Source organism: Schistocerca gregaria, chromosome 1 (assembly GCF_023897955.1).
Source record: "Schistocerca gregaria isolate iqSchGreg1 chromosome 1, iqSchGreg1.2, whole genome shotgun sequence".
Classification (NCBI taxonomy): domain Eukaryota; kingdom Metazoa; phylum Arthropoda; class Insecta; order Orthoptera; family Acrididae; genus Schistocerca; species Schistocerca gregaria.
The window spans coordinates 661416476-661431847 of NC_064920.1; the positions used below are offsets into that span (position 1 = coordinate 661416476).

General features: G+C 37.7%; 1 protein-coding gene across 21 annotated transcripts in view; it reads right to left on the reverse strand.

Annotated features, from left to right (window-relative positions):
* LOC126361861 (serrate RNA effector molecule homolog) overlaps nt 1–15372 on the reverse strand; it is a 195827-nt gene that overhangs the window by 69617 nt on the left and 110838 nt on the right. For all 21 annotated transcript variants that reach the window (XM_050007828.1, XM_050007841.1, XM_050007839.1 and 18 more), the window contains 4 exons: nt 13948–14270; nt 13516–13679; nt 11017–11103; nt 1960–2105 (listed from right to left, as the gene is read on the reverse strand). In XM_050007828.1, the coding sequence (XP_049863785.1) occupies nt 1960–2105; nt 11017–11103; nt 13516–13679; nt 13948–14270 (720 nt within the window). The remainder of the gene's footprint in view (nt 1–1959; nt 2106–11016; nt 11104–13515; nt 13680–13947; nt 14271–15372) is intronic.

Sequence of the window (15372 nt, forward strand, 5' to 3'; positions counted from 1 at the left end):
AATAACTGTTTAAGACCAGAGAATGTGAAGCAAGATACAACAGGGAGCTACACTTGGGATCTTCAGTCTGAAGACTGGTTTGATGCAGCTCTCCATGTTTGCATGTCCAGTGCAATCCTCCTCATCCCTCCTCATCTATTGCTTACCTTAAAATCTCTTTTCATGACATATCCATTCTGTTCCTAATCTTCCAAGTCCTTTGACACATTCCAGCACATTTATCTCCTTACCTTGTACTTTCTTTTTCAAAGTTTCTCTTTGCTTTCATTATCATTCGCACAATGCACTAATTGAATGACAGAGGGATGGATAGGTTACAACCCTGCCTCAGTCTGTTTTGATCTAGGACTTCTCTTTTATGTTTTTTGACTCTCACAACTGCAGCGTGGTTTCAGTGCAAGCTGTTGATAACGTTTTGCTTCAAACTGGCTTTTACAAAGTGTTCTGTTCTTCTGAAGATAATTCATGTTAGTATTTTGCAACCATGACTTCATTGAACTGATAGTTTAGTAATGTATTTTTAATCATTTGCCTTCTCTCACGACTGGAATTAATACATTCTTCTTGAAATCTGAGGGAATTTCATCTGTCTCCATTATCTTACATACTAGGTGGAATAGTTTTGTCATAGTACATTCTCCCAAGGACCTCAATAATTCTGGGGGACTGTCGTGTACCCCAGCTTATGACTTTCAGTGTTACATCAAACTCTGCTTACAGTATTGCCTCCAACAACTCGTGTTCGTTCATTTTCTCTTCCCTTTCCATACCACTGTCTTAAAATACCCCCCCCCCCCTCCATGGAGAAGAAATTAACTAATTTTCATGACCATAAAAGAAATTTAAGGATTGTCATGGTTGTGAAAGAATTTTTTGAGCTGCTATGCCATATATTTGTGATTATTCCAAGTTCAGCTGGGGTTTTTACTAACAATTTTGTATGTTGTTATAAGCTTATCCACCTCTGTAGCCAAGAGGCCAGCAAGTCTCACTGCCATGTAGAGGACCTGGTTTCAATAGGGTCCACTCAGCTTGTTGTTGCCATACTGACACAACTGAGTTGCTACTTGAATGAGAAGCAGTGCCTCCAAGGTCTCAAATGCAGATAATGGCCAGGACAGCAGTTTGCAGGCCTGTCTTTACTATATCCGAATGATGCCATATAGCTGAGGATGACAGTGTTGAGTCACCGTTGTGCTGTCCTAAAGAAGTATCAATAGATTTTGTTTAGCAATGACGCATCGTCTACCACACCAGACACATCTTCACACTATGGTCACTCATTTGAAGCATGTAACTACAATAAAGTTGGCGAAGTACTGTTTTGCATCTAAATTAGTAAAAATGAGGTGAAGCCTGAATATTCAATGCTTGTCATGAAAACATGCTTTTTCCAATATTAATCTATATTAATAATCTTTTATAAAATTGAAACATCCATCATTGCTTTTGTGTGAATAACAAATTCGACAAAACGTGAAGAATTATCAATCATGTTATCCTCCATCAGACTGAAAAACATGATGGGAAATGGACCTGGCACCAAAGAACCGACAAACAATATCTAAGATTCCTAAGGTTGTCAAGCAAGCCAGAGGCAGCCATGGTCAAGTAACAAAACTTACAACAATTCAATGTCTTGCTACATCTTTCCTAAAAGGACTCCAAAAATGATTGTTTCTCAAGTATAATCTGCAAGTGTTTTGTAACAAAATTATTCAGGACATTTCCTTCCACAAATAAACAGTTAAACTCCCCTTGGAGTCTGAGTGAGTAACAGGAAAGCAGGATGTTTGTTACACGTTATCACTATAGTGTGTGTGTGTGTGTGTGTGTGTGTGTGTGTGTGTGTGTGTGTGTGTGTGTGTCTGTGCGCGTGTACGTTAGTAAATTTCTTCTTATTTTTCTTTGAAAACTTTTCATTTTGACTGAATAATTTCATTTAACAATCATTCTTACATTTTCATCTGCTTCATCTTCAGATTTATTTTTCTCAGCTTTTTCAGGTGAACTGACTTCTTTGGATTTTTCATCATCTTCTAGTTCACTTTCGTCATCTTTCGATTCTTCCAATCCAGGTGGTGGTGGTTCTTCCTCTTCTATATCTGCAAAATAAAAATTAACATCAATCTACAGCCAAACTACAACAGATTCCACAACTCCACATTAACAACTAAAACAACTGCCATAGTTGTTACCAGAGTTACGGCCATTACAAACAACAACAACAACAACAACAACAACAATAATAATAATATGTAAACCAGTTTCTTTACACTACTTGGTATCACTGGGAGAAAACAACCATAACCCAGATATAGAAAAGTTTACTCTAGAATATTACAAATTTTGCTTCTGTGGGGAATCACAGCCCCTACGTGTTTAATAAAAGAATACACTATTAGAAATAACATCTTTCAGTCTCAACATTTATATTATTTATCTTTACACAAAAAATTATCCACCATATCTATCATATCTCTTGCTATGTTATCAAAAGATTTTCTTTGACAATAATACCAACTTAAATCTTCTTTATACGTTTCTTATATTGTATAAAATGCTCGTCTAGAACTTTGTATAGATAGAACATCTACTCACCAAGCAACAACAGAATGCACACATAAATGAAGATCATAACTTTATAACTAGGCTGCTCCTTCAAGCAGAGAGGTTGAAAAGGAAGGAAGAAGGGTAAAGAAAAAGGACTGGAAAGGTCTAGGAAAAGGGGTAAATTTTGCCCAGAACCAATGGTCATGGGAGACTTACCAGATGGGAAGAAAAAGAATGCAGACTGTTGGAAACTGCACTGGACGAAATTTGGAAAACAGAGCTTAAAGGTGGATGACTGGGTAATATGTAAGACAGAGATTACCTAGTTACAGCCTTCTTTTACATGGGTGTGTTCTGCTGCTACATGGTGAGTAGATTTTTTTGTCTATCCAATCACACTATGTTGTTAAAAACTGATTGTTTTCATTGTTACATTCACAAGAACTTTATAAGCTACACATCATTTAATTCACATATATTATTATCATCATCATCATTATTTTCCTGTTTCACTTCTTTCATAGGACAAGAATCACTATTCCATCCCGAATGCCATGCAGAATTTTCATTGTATATCAAGAACTGTTATGTGCTTCTTCCTTCATTTTACACTTAAATTAACAAGGAAAAACAATATAATTACAAGTATACTTGAAAGGAGAGACAGCGTTGGTTGTATTTTGTTGTTTGATTAACCGCAAAATCGATTTTCGGTCACTTAGTGACCATCCTCAGTGCTGTAAAATACAATTTACATTGGTAGGCACTGCTGTCAACAAGCTTAGAACAATCACAGAAACTTGCTCTAAGCTTGTTGACAGCAGTGCCTACCAATGTAAATTGTATTTTACAGCACTGAGGATGGTCACTAAGTGACCGAAAATCGATTGTGCGGTTAATAAAACAAAAAAATACGACCAACGCTGTATCTCCTTCCAAGTATATCCATTATCTGCTCGTGGTGCACAGGACACTCCATGGAGTCGCCAATCAATATAAATACAAGTCTTGCAACATATTTAACAAATTTCCAACATATCACTTCGTAAGGTGGACTGTAGCTTCTGCAGGTCCTCAATCATTTGCTGCCTGGTAAAATAAAGTTTTATGTACATAACTATAGCAAAAAGAAAATTCATTCATGAAAACTATAAAATTATGAGACAGAATTTCTGGTCAGTGATTGCCTTCAAGGTGATCAACAATGCAGGTACTACCAGTTCGATCCACAGGATGAAGAAAGGATAATGTGGGAGAGGAGGAGGGCAGGTCACTCAGGCCCCAGGATGGGGGAGACCCATCTGTTGTGGGTTTAATCTTCCCCGACATAACACATTCTCTTCGCCAAGAATGGAACTAATAGATCTGAAACCTGAGATAAAGGTCATACACTTTTATGCATGCCCTTCAGTAGTACTAAATATTTAATCTCCTAAGTTCATACAAGCAATTTTGCCTCACGTTATGCTCTTAGATAACCACATTACACACTTCCCTGTTGTTAACAGCAGTAACTTTTCCATTTCATTTTTACCTCTGTCATATATTCCATCAGTCAAAGTGTGTTCCCGACGGAAATAAATTGTAAAGTATCCCAAATCAACCCAGACAGGTCACATATGTGACAGGAACCTAAGAACAGCTGTCTGTGTCAACACACATACAAATATGAATTCTGCTGACGCATTCTGATGTTATATTTTGTATTTTCTTCGTAGTGATGTACTGCTTTGTTTGTCTGCATTGAGGCTAGTGCGGATTATCACCGTCTTTGTCAGTGAAGGTGATGATTGCCATCCATGCTAAAAAAAAAACTCTACACTTGCATGAGCCCATAATCCAGGTGGTAACGAAAGAACATAACAAAGAATAACTCACTGAAATCACACATCATATAACTTTAAATCATTTAGTACAACTGAATGCCACATTTTTACCTTACTGGATCGTTAATATAAGACAACCTCCTCATTTAAAAAGGTTTCTTGCAAAATTTTGAACTTGACATGAGCTAACTAACCAAAATTACAAACTGATTTACGCATATAAACTATCTGCCTAAAAAGTTAAAATTATACTTATTCTAAACGTCTGCCATTTATTGTCTACATTTTTATAAAACAAGGAGAAATAAAATAAATAAAAAGAAATGGTTTACATTAATTTTTATCTTCACTTCTGTGTTTTGCTTGCTATCTAAGCCATTTATTTGGTATTACTATTTTTAACCATCACCATCAGCATTACTGTTATTCCAGCCTTTTCATTGCGAGAACTTCTTATACGAACACTCTTAATGCATTTCATGTCAACAGTAACATTTGATGGCATATCAAAAGTCAACAGGCATCTGAACAACATTGCCCATATGGCCTAGTAAACAGTTGTGCCTATTTCTTTTGATTGATATATGACTAATACACAAGTAACTTTTCGTCAACATAAATTCCACCCTCTTGTTCATCCTCATGCATCAGCCAATTCTTGTTCTGAATTCTTCAACAGATGTAGTTGAAAAATTCCTCTTTATCTCCAGCACCTTCACTCCGATAATTTTCAAGTACATAGTATACCTACACTGTATTCTCTTGCACAGTCTGGACAAACTGCTGCTCCAACACATGGAACCTTCTCTGCTTTTTTCTTCCGAAAATCTGGCATGTAGGATTCATTTCTTCAATTTATTCTTTACCTGACTCTACCTATGAACATTTACTTCTGTGACACCAAATGTTCTTCCTGCTGTTTGTTTGTAGCCCCTGCTTCATGAATAATAATTAACTTAAAATTGATGCTGTACTGTTAGTGTGAGCCAACTGTGAACAGCAAACTCTTAGATCCATGTTTCTCAGTATAGTCATGGTTGTAATTGCTATATTTACAGTTCTTACAGCACTGACAACGTTAGCAAAGCAAATGTTGACAATATGTTGTCCTCATGGCCCCCTAGAGTTGAATGGGCAGAAATTGAACCACTTCAGGTTAACACCATACCCAACTTGGAAAATCAACTGTGCTGTAGAGGAGCAGCAGCTATTGCACCACTGCTGGAGATTATGGTTAATTTGTTGTGCCATGTTTCACGTGCTCTTACAAACATTGCTCAGTATTTGTCCAATTTTAAAGTCCACTCAATTGCAACTAATTACAGTTTTAAGAAAACTATACTTTAAATGTGATAGATGTTCATAAAAAGCCAAGGTACACAGTATACATTCCCAATGTTGGCATCACAGGTGTTCAGGACTGGAATTAAACAGTAGGAAAAGAAAGAGAAGGAAAAACTGTAGGTGAATATGAACTTGGAGGGGGGGATGTAAGAGGTTGAATTTAGCACAAAGCATAATTTAATCATCACTAACACTTGGTTTAAGAATCATGAAAGAAGGTTGTACATGTGGAAGAGTCCTGAAGACATTGGAAGGTTTCAGGAATGGTAAGAGTTTTTGGAACCATATTTTAAACTGTAAGACATTTTCAGGAGAAGATGTAGCCTCTGACCAAACTACAACAGTTTTGAATTGTATGTTAAAACTGAGGAAATTGCAAAAAGGTAGGAATTTAAGGAGACAGGGCCTGGATAGGAATAGAAACAGAAGTTATTGAGAGTTTCAGAGGAAGCATTAGGCAAGAACTGACAGAACAGGGGAAAAAAATACAGTAGAATATGAATGGCTAGCTTTGAGAGATGAAACACAGTTAGTAAAAAGACAAGGCACAGTAGAAATCCTTGGGTGACGCAGGAGATACTGAATTTCATTAATGACAGCAGAAAATATAAAAACACAGCAAATCAAGGGAAAGGGAATACAAACATCTACAAAATGAGACTGACAGGAAGTGCAAAATGGCTAAGCAGGAGTGGCTAGACAACAAGGGTAAGGATTTAGAAGCATATTCGATTGTGGGAAACATTGATATCAACAACAGGAAAATTGAAGAGGCCTTTGGAGAAATGAGGAGCAGTTGTTTGAATATCAAGAGCTCAGATGAAAAACCAGTCCTAAATGAAGAAGAGAAACCTGAAAGGCGGAAAGAATATATATTGAACTTCTCAAGGTAGCAGAGCTAAAATAAAGAGAGCAAAAAGCTATTTATGACTTCTACAGTAACCAATGGCAGTTATAAGCATCGAGGGACATGAAAGGGAAGCAGTGGTTTGAAGGGAGTAAGACAGGTTCTGTCAGCAACGTTATTGAATCTATCCATTGGGAAAGCAGTAAAAGAAACAAAACAAACATGTGGAATAGAAATTAAAGTCCAGGAAGAAGAAATAAAAACTTTTGAGATTTGCTTATTACATTGTAATTCTATCAGAGACAGCAAAGAACTTGGAAGAGCAGTTGAACAGAATGGACAGTGCCTTGAAAGGAAGATGTAATGTGAACATTAACAAAGCAAAACGTGGCTATTGGAATGTAGTTGAATTAAATCAAGTGATGCTGAGGGCATTAGATTAGGATAAGAGACACTTGAGGTTGTAGATGAGTTTTGCTTTTCGGGCAGCAAAATAACTGATAAGAGCCTTAGCAGAGAGCCTTTCTGAAGAAAAGAAATTTGTTATTATCAAATATAAATTTGTGTGTAGCCAGTCTTTCCTGAAAGTATTTGTTTGGAGTGTCACCTTGTATGGTAATGAAACAGGAACATTTAACAGTTTAGACAAGAAGAGAATAGAAGCTTTGAAAATATTGTTTTTCAGAAGACTGCTCAAGATTATGTGGGTATATTACATAACTAATGAGAAGGTACTGGGTAAAATTGGGGAGGAAAGAAATTTCAGCACAATCTGACTAGAAGAAGGGATCAGATGGTAGAACACATTCTCAGTCACCAAGTGATCACCAATTTAGTATTGGGTGGGTGGTGGGAGGGGCAAGGCAGAAGGCAGAAGGCAGAGGGCAGAGACAGATGGGGATACAGTAAGCAGATTCAGAAGGATGTAAGTGGCAGTAGTTATTCAGAGATGAAGAGGCTTGCACAGGATAGAGTAGCATGGAGAGCTGAATCAAACCAGTCTTTGGGCTGAAGACCAGAGCAAAAATTACCATTCATCAAGCAAAAGCAATATCCACTAGAATGGAGAGCAGCTACGAAGGCGGGTGCATCACGCAGCTGATGGCACGCTAGCATAAACATCATTTGCAGTGAACTTCAAGAACTGCACTCTTAGTAATGAAAATCCTTACGCACTTGCACACACATAACCTTTCACTTAGAATTAATTAAGGTTGAATTCAGTGACAACATTCCCAATCATTTAAAATATCGAGATAAATAATTTCTTCACAGTTGCTCTCCATTTGCTTCCATTAAAATTTTCAGCTTCTTTCGTATGCAAAACTAGTTTCTCTGCTGTTGGATACTTGCCTTCGGCATACATGCTGAACACTATGTGCCAAAAAATGTTTGTTGCTAGCTCACCCACTTCTTTTTTGTGGTTGTGTTGCTTCCCTGGTGATTTGAAAACATCTGAGCCGCAGGCGTGCACAAACATCTTAGCTTCACTGTATAATCTCTGAAAGGTCCTTAAACCAACACCACATGCTTCAGCTGTCTGCTCCTGGCATTTGGCAACAGCACGACCCGCACCTTGTGCTGGCGTGGATTCAGCGGACAATTGTCTCAAAGTATTGGGACACAGGGAACACTATTCCTCTTGCCTGTTTGTGTAGCACTTGGCATGATTGCTTACCATCACTCATAATGAACAGTATGAAGGCAGTCAGCACTCAGCACAGAACACTATGACTGAAATAAACAAAACTTCCAAACACAGCACGACCTGCAGAGAACGAAGACAGCAATGTCACTGGCGCACGAATGACTGAGTCATGTGGTACACTTCCGCATGCTTTTGTGCATCCGACCCTCACCCGCCTTTGTAGCTGCTCTCTGCTCTAACAAAGGGATAACTGACTTTACTGTATCAGATCTACATCATGGTGCTCAAGATTTATGAAGAGATATCGGCTTGGTACAAAGAGCAAGACAAAAATATCACAGAAGATACCAGCCGAGAACAAAGAATAAATTGTTGAAATTCATCAATTTGTCATTAATGCAAGGAAAAGAGAAAAGTTTGAACTTTAACAAACTGGAAACAGGGACGAGACTCTGCTAATCTTTGATGTGCGTTCTAACATAACTGTGGATTTCGAGGGTACAAAAAGCATTATTGTCAAAACTTCAGAGCACAAAAAGTTTCATTACATAGTCATTTTATCCTGCTGAACTGATGGAATAATATTGCCATCACATTTTATTTTAAAAAGGAAGATCCTTCCTAAGGAACAATTGTTGAAAGGAGTACTTGTCCATACACATAATAAAAGCTGGCTGGATGGAAGAGAAATGAGATTGTGGGCAGATAAAATTTGGTCTAGGTGACCTGGAGGCCTACTGATTAAAGAAGCCTTTCCTATTATTAAAGGATCGTTTGATTCTCAGAAAACAGATGATGTTAATAATACAATGGATGGATTGGAGACTCAGTTAGTTGTAATTATAGGAGGGTCCACTAATTTTCTTCAACCATTAGATGCACGTATGAACTGCTCATTTATGAGACTTACAGATTTTGGAACTATGCAATCAGAAAGAAGGAAGATACTTAGCATTTTTCAAGTTTGTGAGGTGCTAATGCTTCATGGGTCTCTATGAAAAGTGAAACAGTGATTGAATCATTCAAGAAGTGTGGAATCAGTAAAGCACTGGATAGTACAGAGGATAATTTATTGTAAGAGGATTCAGATTCTAATACGGCAGCTTCATCCATTTCTTTCAGTTCTGAGAATGAATTTTGCAGATTTGCGGATGAGAATCAAAAGGTGAGCTGTTATTCAGCCTGGATCGCTAATGTATGTACAAACTGTTTTTTTTTTTTTTTTGTTTTTTTTTTTTTTTTTTTTTTTTTTTTTGATAAGTATAAAGTGAGCATTTTTTCCCTAAAAAACTTTCGAAAGTGGGGTGGACCATTTATGTCAGAACACCTAATACGACAGCAAATACAATAGCTCATCTTACAATTGGTCAGATACAATAATTTAAGGCACGTTACAAGCTGATATTAGAAAGGCAGGCTAGGAGTTATGACTGAAAGAGGATACCGTGAGAAGTCCCCATACAAACTCTGCATTTAACAATTGAACTACAGCTAGGCACACACGCAACATATCCCTTTCCTCAAAGAGATCATGTCTGTCTGTTGCCTTTAGATCCGATATATTTCCATCATGATTGAGGTTACACACCATGAGGCATGTCCAGAAAGTAAGTGAACTATATTATTATTATTATTTTTTTAAAAGTAAGTGTATTTTAACAAAATTGCTGGATATTGTTGATACACTTGTTGACTGTTTTTCACATAATCACCTTCCCTTTTAATGCATCTGGTGAGCCATGGTTCTGGCAGAGTTTTCCGAAATCTACCCCTTCTTCTAAACGTCTCCAGTCCTCTTCCTTCCCCTTCAAATTTCTGCCAGAAGAAGGAACCGCTGGCTCTGAAAGCTTGCATAAGTATAACCTACTTTTCTGTGCATGTTCTGCCACTGTTTGGTGACTAGGTTTTTTTTAAGTTCAAAAGCCAGGTAGTGTGTTTCATTTACTTTCACATGTGTGTACTGAATTGACAACTACACATTTTGTCTCCTGAAGGCGATTAATGACCAGCTATTCTTTCTCATACTATATTAGTTTTCTTGATCAAATTTTTCTTTGATAAAATTAAGACTATTCAAATGATCAACCATCTACTGATGTGTGTGTTCTTCGAGATGAGTTGTTATTGTGAATGAAGCTGAGTGAGGCTTTGATTGCTTATACGAGCACCTAAACACAAATGTGTGGTGCATGCTTATCTGGAATACATTTGAGGGTTGGACACTTACTTGTTGAGCTATCACGTGTTCCACAGTGCTGGTGCTTTTGACAGACAATAGTCATGAAATTCAGTGCCCACCTCTATATTGAAGTACTTACATCTATTTGGGTAAAGGGTTGGGGTTGGGTTGTTTGGGGCAGAGACCAAACTGCAAGGTCATCGGTCACATCGGATTAGGGAAGGACGGGAAAGGATGTTGTATGTGCCCTTTCAAAGGATCCATCCCGGCATTTGGCTGGAGCAATTCAGGGAAATCACGGAAAACCTATATCAGGATGGCTGGATGCGGGATTGAACCGTCATACCCCCAAATGCGAGTCCAGTGTGCTAACCACTGTGCCACCTCCTCGGTGGGTAAAGGGTATTCACTTTCATATGTCAATGCTAACATTAGTGCACTTTCCCTGCAACAGTGCAAAACATGCTAAGGTCATGCCATTAGCAGGATAGGGGCATCAACCCTCCCTACCCCTGCAAAGTCCACATGGTACAATGTGTACATCACACTGACATAAAAATTATGATCACTACTATATTTCATGTAAATAAGAGCAAGCTTAAAAGGAAATTATCATTACCATTGCTTTCACCTGGTGGTGGAGGTTCATCCCCACTTTCACTGCCACTCTCATATTCATACTCTCGTTTCCTTTTTTTGTTCTGTACTGTAAAATGAAAGAAATGGATCTGATGTAGGAACATGTTATCAAAACAAAACAATAACATGAATAACATTACACAACATTATGATCTTACATGACACAAGACATCCAAACAAGATTACTTCACATTCATATAGGACTTTGCAAGCAATCATCATCCTACTATAAAAGAAAAAGAAAAAGAAGCTCTGATCAGTTGCCAGCACTGCTTCATAAGCAAACAATTCTTGTAAAAACAGAAAGTTTCTATGTCTATGAAGAAAAAAGTGGCACACACAGCTATCGATCTCTGTGATGCTATATGCAACTCAGGACGAAATCATATTTATTGATGAGTTGGACAGACTGAATGCAGACTTTCCTGTTAGCTGAAGCTGGCAGTAACCTGGAAACAGACAAAAATCAGTCACAGCACTTTTATCAATACAAAAATTCTCATCTTCCCAACTGTCAACTTGAGAGTGACTGACCAATAAATGAAAATGCCACTTTTAAAAAGAATACATCAATTTCTTTTCCAAACTATCAGAGCTTGTGTTCTTTCTCTAATGACCTCATTAGCAAAGCAGCATTAAACCATAACCTCCCTTTCTTCCAATGACTTTCCTTATAAAGCAACAAAAATCGTTGTGAATTCTGTATTAGATTTTAATTCTTTAAATTGTGAATTCATTTAGATGTATCAATAGAATCCATGCTGTAACTACAGAATTTGCTTTTCACTCGTGCATTGCGTTTTCAAGTCACCCAAAAATACATTCAAGACCAATGTATCTTCAAGTTCGTGCTTCACGAATGCAGAGTGTCACCATTTCTTACCAAAATTTTTACTGAGTGAATATGCTTTTACCTAGTCTTTTAAAGTAATTTATTTTATGCAGTTCTGTGACAGTTTCTTTACAAAATTCAATAAATGTTATTCCTTTCTACAGCTTTTTGTGCAAGTTCCAAATGAGTTCTACTGGATGTAAATTAAAGTGATAGTGTGGTACTGGCAGAACAGAAAACTTCCTTTTATCGTATGTATCACAATGGTCCAAGGAAATTGCTGAGCACAAGCTCATGTGGAAATCTTTGGGGCATAAAAGGACTCATTAACTCACTATATTTCTGGTATATTTGCTAAGAGAGTTCCCTACAGAAGAGGTGCCCCACTGTTGTTATTCAAGTCTGGGAGGGATGAAACATACACCATACGGGTGCCAACTGCAAAAGCGGAAAGTTGTTTCTTTGTGTCCGTAACGTGTACTGAAGTATAGAGGACACTTTCAGTTCAGTGAGTGATAGTATTTGAAGAAAGTTTATATGGAATTTACGACAAATCAATTAAGTTGATCCAAAAAAATTAAGATATTCAGATTCATCAAGAAACCTGAAAGCAGAATGCTGTATATGAAACTGAATGAAGAATAGCTCTAGTAATGAGACTACTGAAAAAAATTACCTCCTCAACCTTCTCTGAAAATTTTCTGCTAAGTGATATCCATTTTGGTTCTCTTGACATTACTCCTGACCTGTTTTCACTTTCTCCCTTCAAAAGCAACTTCTGTAAAGCCAGCTTGTAGACCTACAGATACCTATAGATAAGTCAGAAATTGATTTTAACTAGATTTGTGATGGGAAAGGAGTAAATCCTTTTGCCAGGCACGCAAATTTGAAAATACAGTAGTATCTCTAAGATTTCAAAGCTTCAAAAACTTTCAGTGAGGTATTCTTTCGAAGATCATATGAAAAATCATATTTCAATGAGATTTTTATTTTATTTTGATTCTGAATAGCCTCTAATGGTACTCCAGTTTTTTTTATTTTTTAATCTGCTAAAATTTACTAAGTTGCAGAATTGGTCTGGTAGGTCATTACAGTCATGTTTGTGGTCTCAAAAATAATACTCCAGAATGCACCCCTGGCTCAGTGCAGAACAAAGTGAGCAAAGGGAAGGCAGAGGAGTGTCACATGCCTTACGATCAGACAGGAACATGTTTCAGGTTGAAGATACGTGCTGCAGAAAGGTATATGCAAACTGAATACTGTTGTTTTAGCCATATGGACAGAAGTTCTTTAATCAAAAACTATTTCATAATATGCATGCATTCACGCGTTCAGACACACCCATATATACATGCTCTTTCTGTAATTTTTACACATTTTACACATCAGTGTCTTTCATCTCAATCATTTTGTGTGTCTAAACCATGCCCATTAAACACTTTTTGATCAAAGCTTTCGTGCCTATATGACTTTGAGCAACAATATTAAGTTTTGAGTATGTCTTGCTCTGGCTTGTATCTTAATTATGTTGAAAGGTGTTCTTTGTTTAATTCCAACATCAGGCATGTAGCACTAAAACAGGAAACCACAGAGAGAGAGAGAGAGAGAGAGAGAGAGAGAGAGAGAGAGAGAGAGAATAAAACCAACCTAATGAATTGCTTTCCTCTTCAAAGGATCTCTGTTTTAAAAATTCTTTAGCTTTCTTCTGCAGCTCAACTTGCTCAGAACTGATTGTCAATTTCAGTGGCTGTGAAGGATCTTTCTTTACCTCTTGTTCGACAGGTTTCTCGCGCTCTTTCTTCTTTTCTTCCCTGAAATGTACAAGATAATTAAATCTTTCTGAACAGTTTTACCTTAAAATAAAATAAAAATGAACATAAATCATGCACAATGATGACGACAATGAGCATCTACTTAATACTATTAAATCCTCATTTCTGTAGGGAAATCCCCTCCCCCATCCAATCTCTCTCTCTCTCTCACTCACACACACACACACACACACACACACACACACACACACACACACACGCACACACACACAATTAGAAATGACTGGAAAAAGATACTGAAACTTACTCTTCACCAAGAATGAAAGGTTTGGATTCCTCCTCTTCTTCCTGTTTGACAGAGTCTGTGGGAGCTTCTGGATCAGGTGGTTTATCCACATTCTGTGGAGCTGAGCTACTGGATTTTCCTTGCTGGTTGGATGAAGTACTTTGTGCAGAGGTTGATGTTGTTTTTGGCTCATCTAATACCTGAAGATCAAAGTCTGTACCTCCTTCTAGACGTATGACAACTGCATCCAAAAGACGAATTAATTGTTCCGATTGATCAGCATCCACTGAAACTTTGTCCAGGCGACCATTGTCGAGGAATTCCAAAAACACATTTACACGATTCTGGAAACACACAAAGATAATTCTTTTGTACAAATCACATACTATCGGCCATGACCTGTTTAAACACAACACAAAAGTAACATCCTCCACAGTGGATAGAAAAGTAGTCCAAGACTTCATGTTTCTTCCTCTTTTTGAAGTGCCCTTCGTGATACGGCAATGAAATACACAAACAAGACAATTATAAGGAAGAAAAATTCATTGCAATTACTAGAAACATACGAGATGCATACAATAGCAAGATGATGATGATGAGAGCAAACAAAATTCAGATGATAACTGATACCAATGACTAGTTGACACTCCTTACAATGATGCACTGTAAAATAAGTATATACAGGGTGAGTCACCTAACGTTACTGCTGGATATATTTCGTAAACCACATCAAATACTGACAAATTGATTCCACAGACCGAATGTGAAGAGAGGGGCTAGTGTAATTGGTTAATACAAACCATAAAAAAATGCACGGACGTATGTTTTTTAACACAAACCTATGTTTTCTTTAAATGGAACCACTTTAGTTTTGTTAGCACATCTGAACATATAAACAAATACGTAATCAGTGCCATTTGTTGCATTGTAAAATGTTAATTACATCCGGAGATATTGTAAGCTAAAGTTGACACTTGAAACCTCCGACGTTCAGTTGCGTGTTGTAACAAACATGGGCCAAGGTCGGTGAGTAGCATCTGCAGGGACATGTTTACGATGACGACCATGTTTACAAGTGTGGCTGTAGTGCACTGTTGTGGTTTGGTCCAGCTGTCGCAGTGTCCTCATGTAGCGCTTGCTACTATTGTTATTCTGCATTCGCCTCCGCACGCAGACCAACTGTACTACACCGTGTTACCAGACGTCTGTGATAGTGTAGTGTTGTAGGAACTGTGACCATGGTGTATTCGAACTCTGGAAAGGCGGAGATGATACTCATCTATGGAGAGTGTCGACAAAATGCAGCTGAAGTCTGCAGGGTGTATGCAGAACAGTACCCGGACAGAGAGCATCCAACGTGCCGCACATTGCAAAACTTCTACCGCCAACTGTATGCAACAGGTATGGTCGTAGCAAGCAAACGGGTTCGTAACAGGCCCATCACAG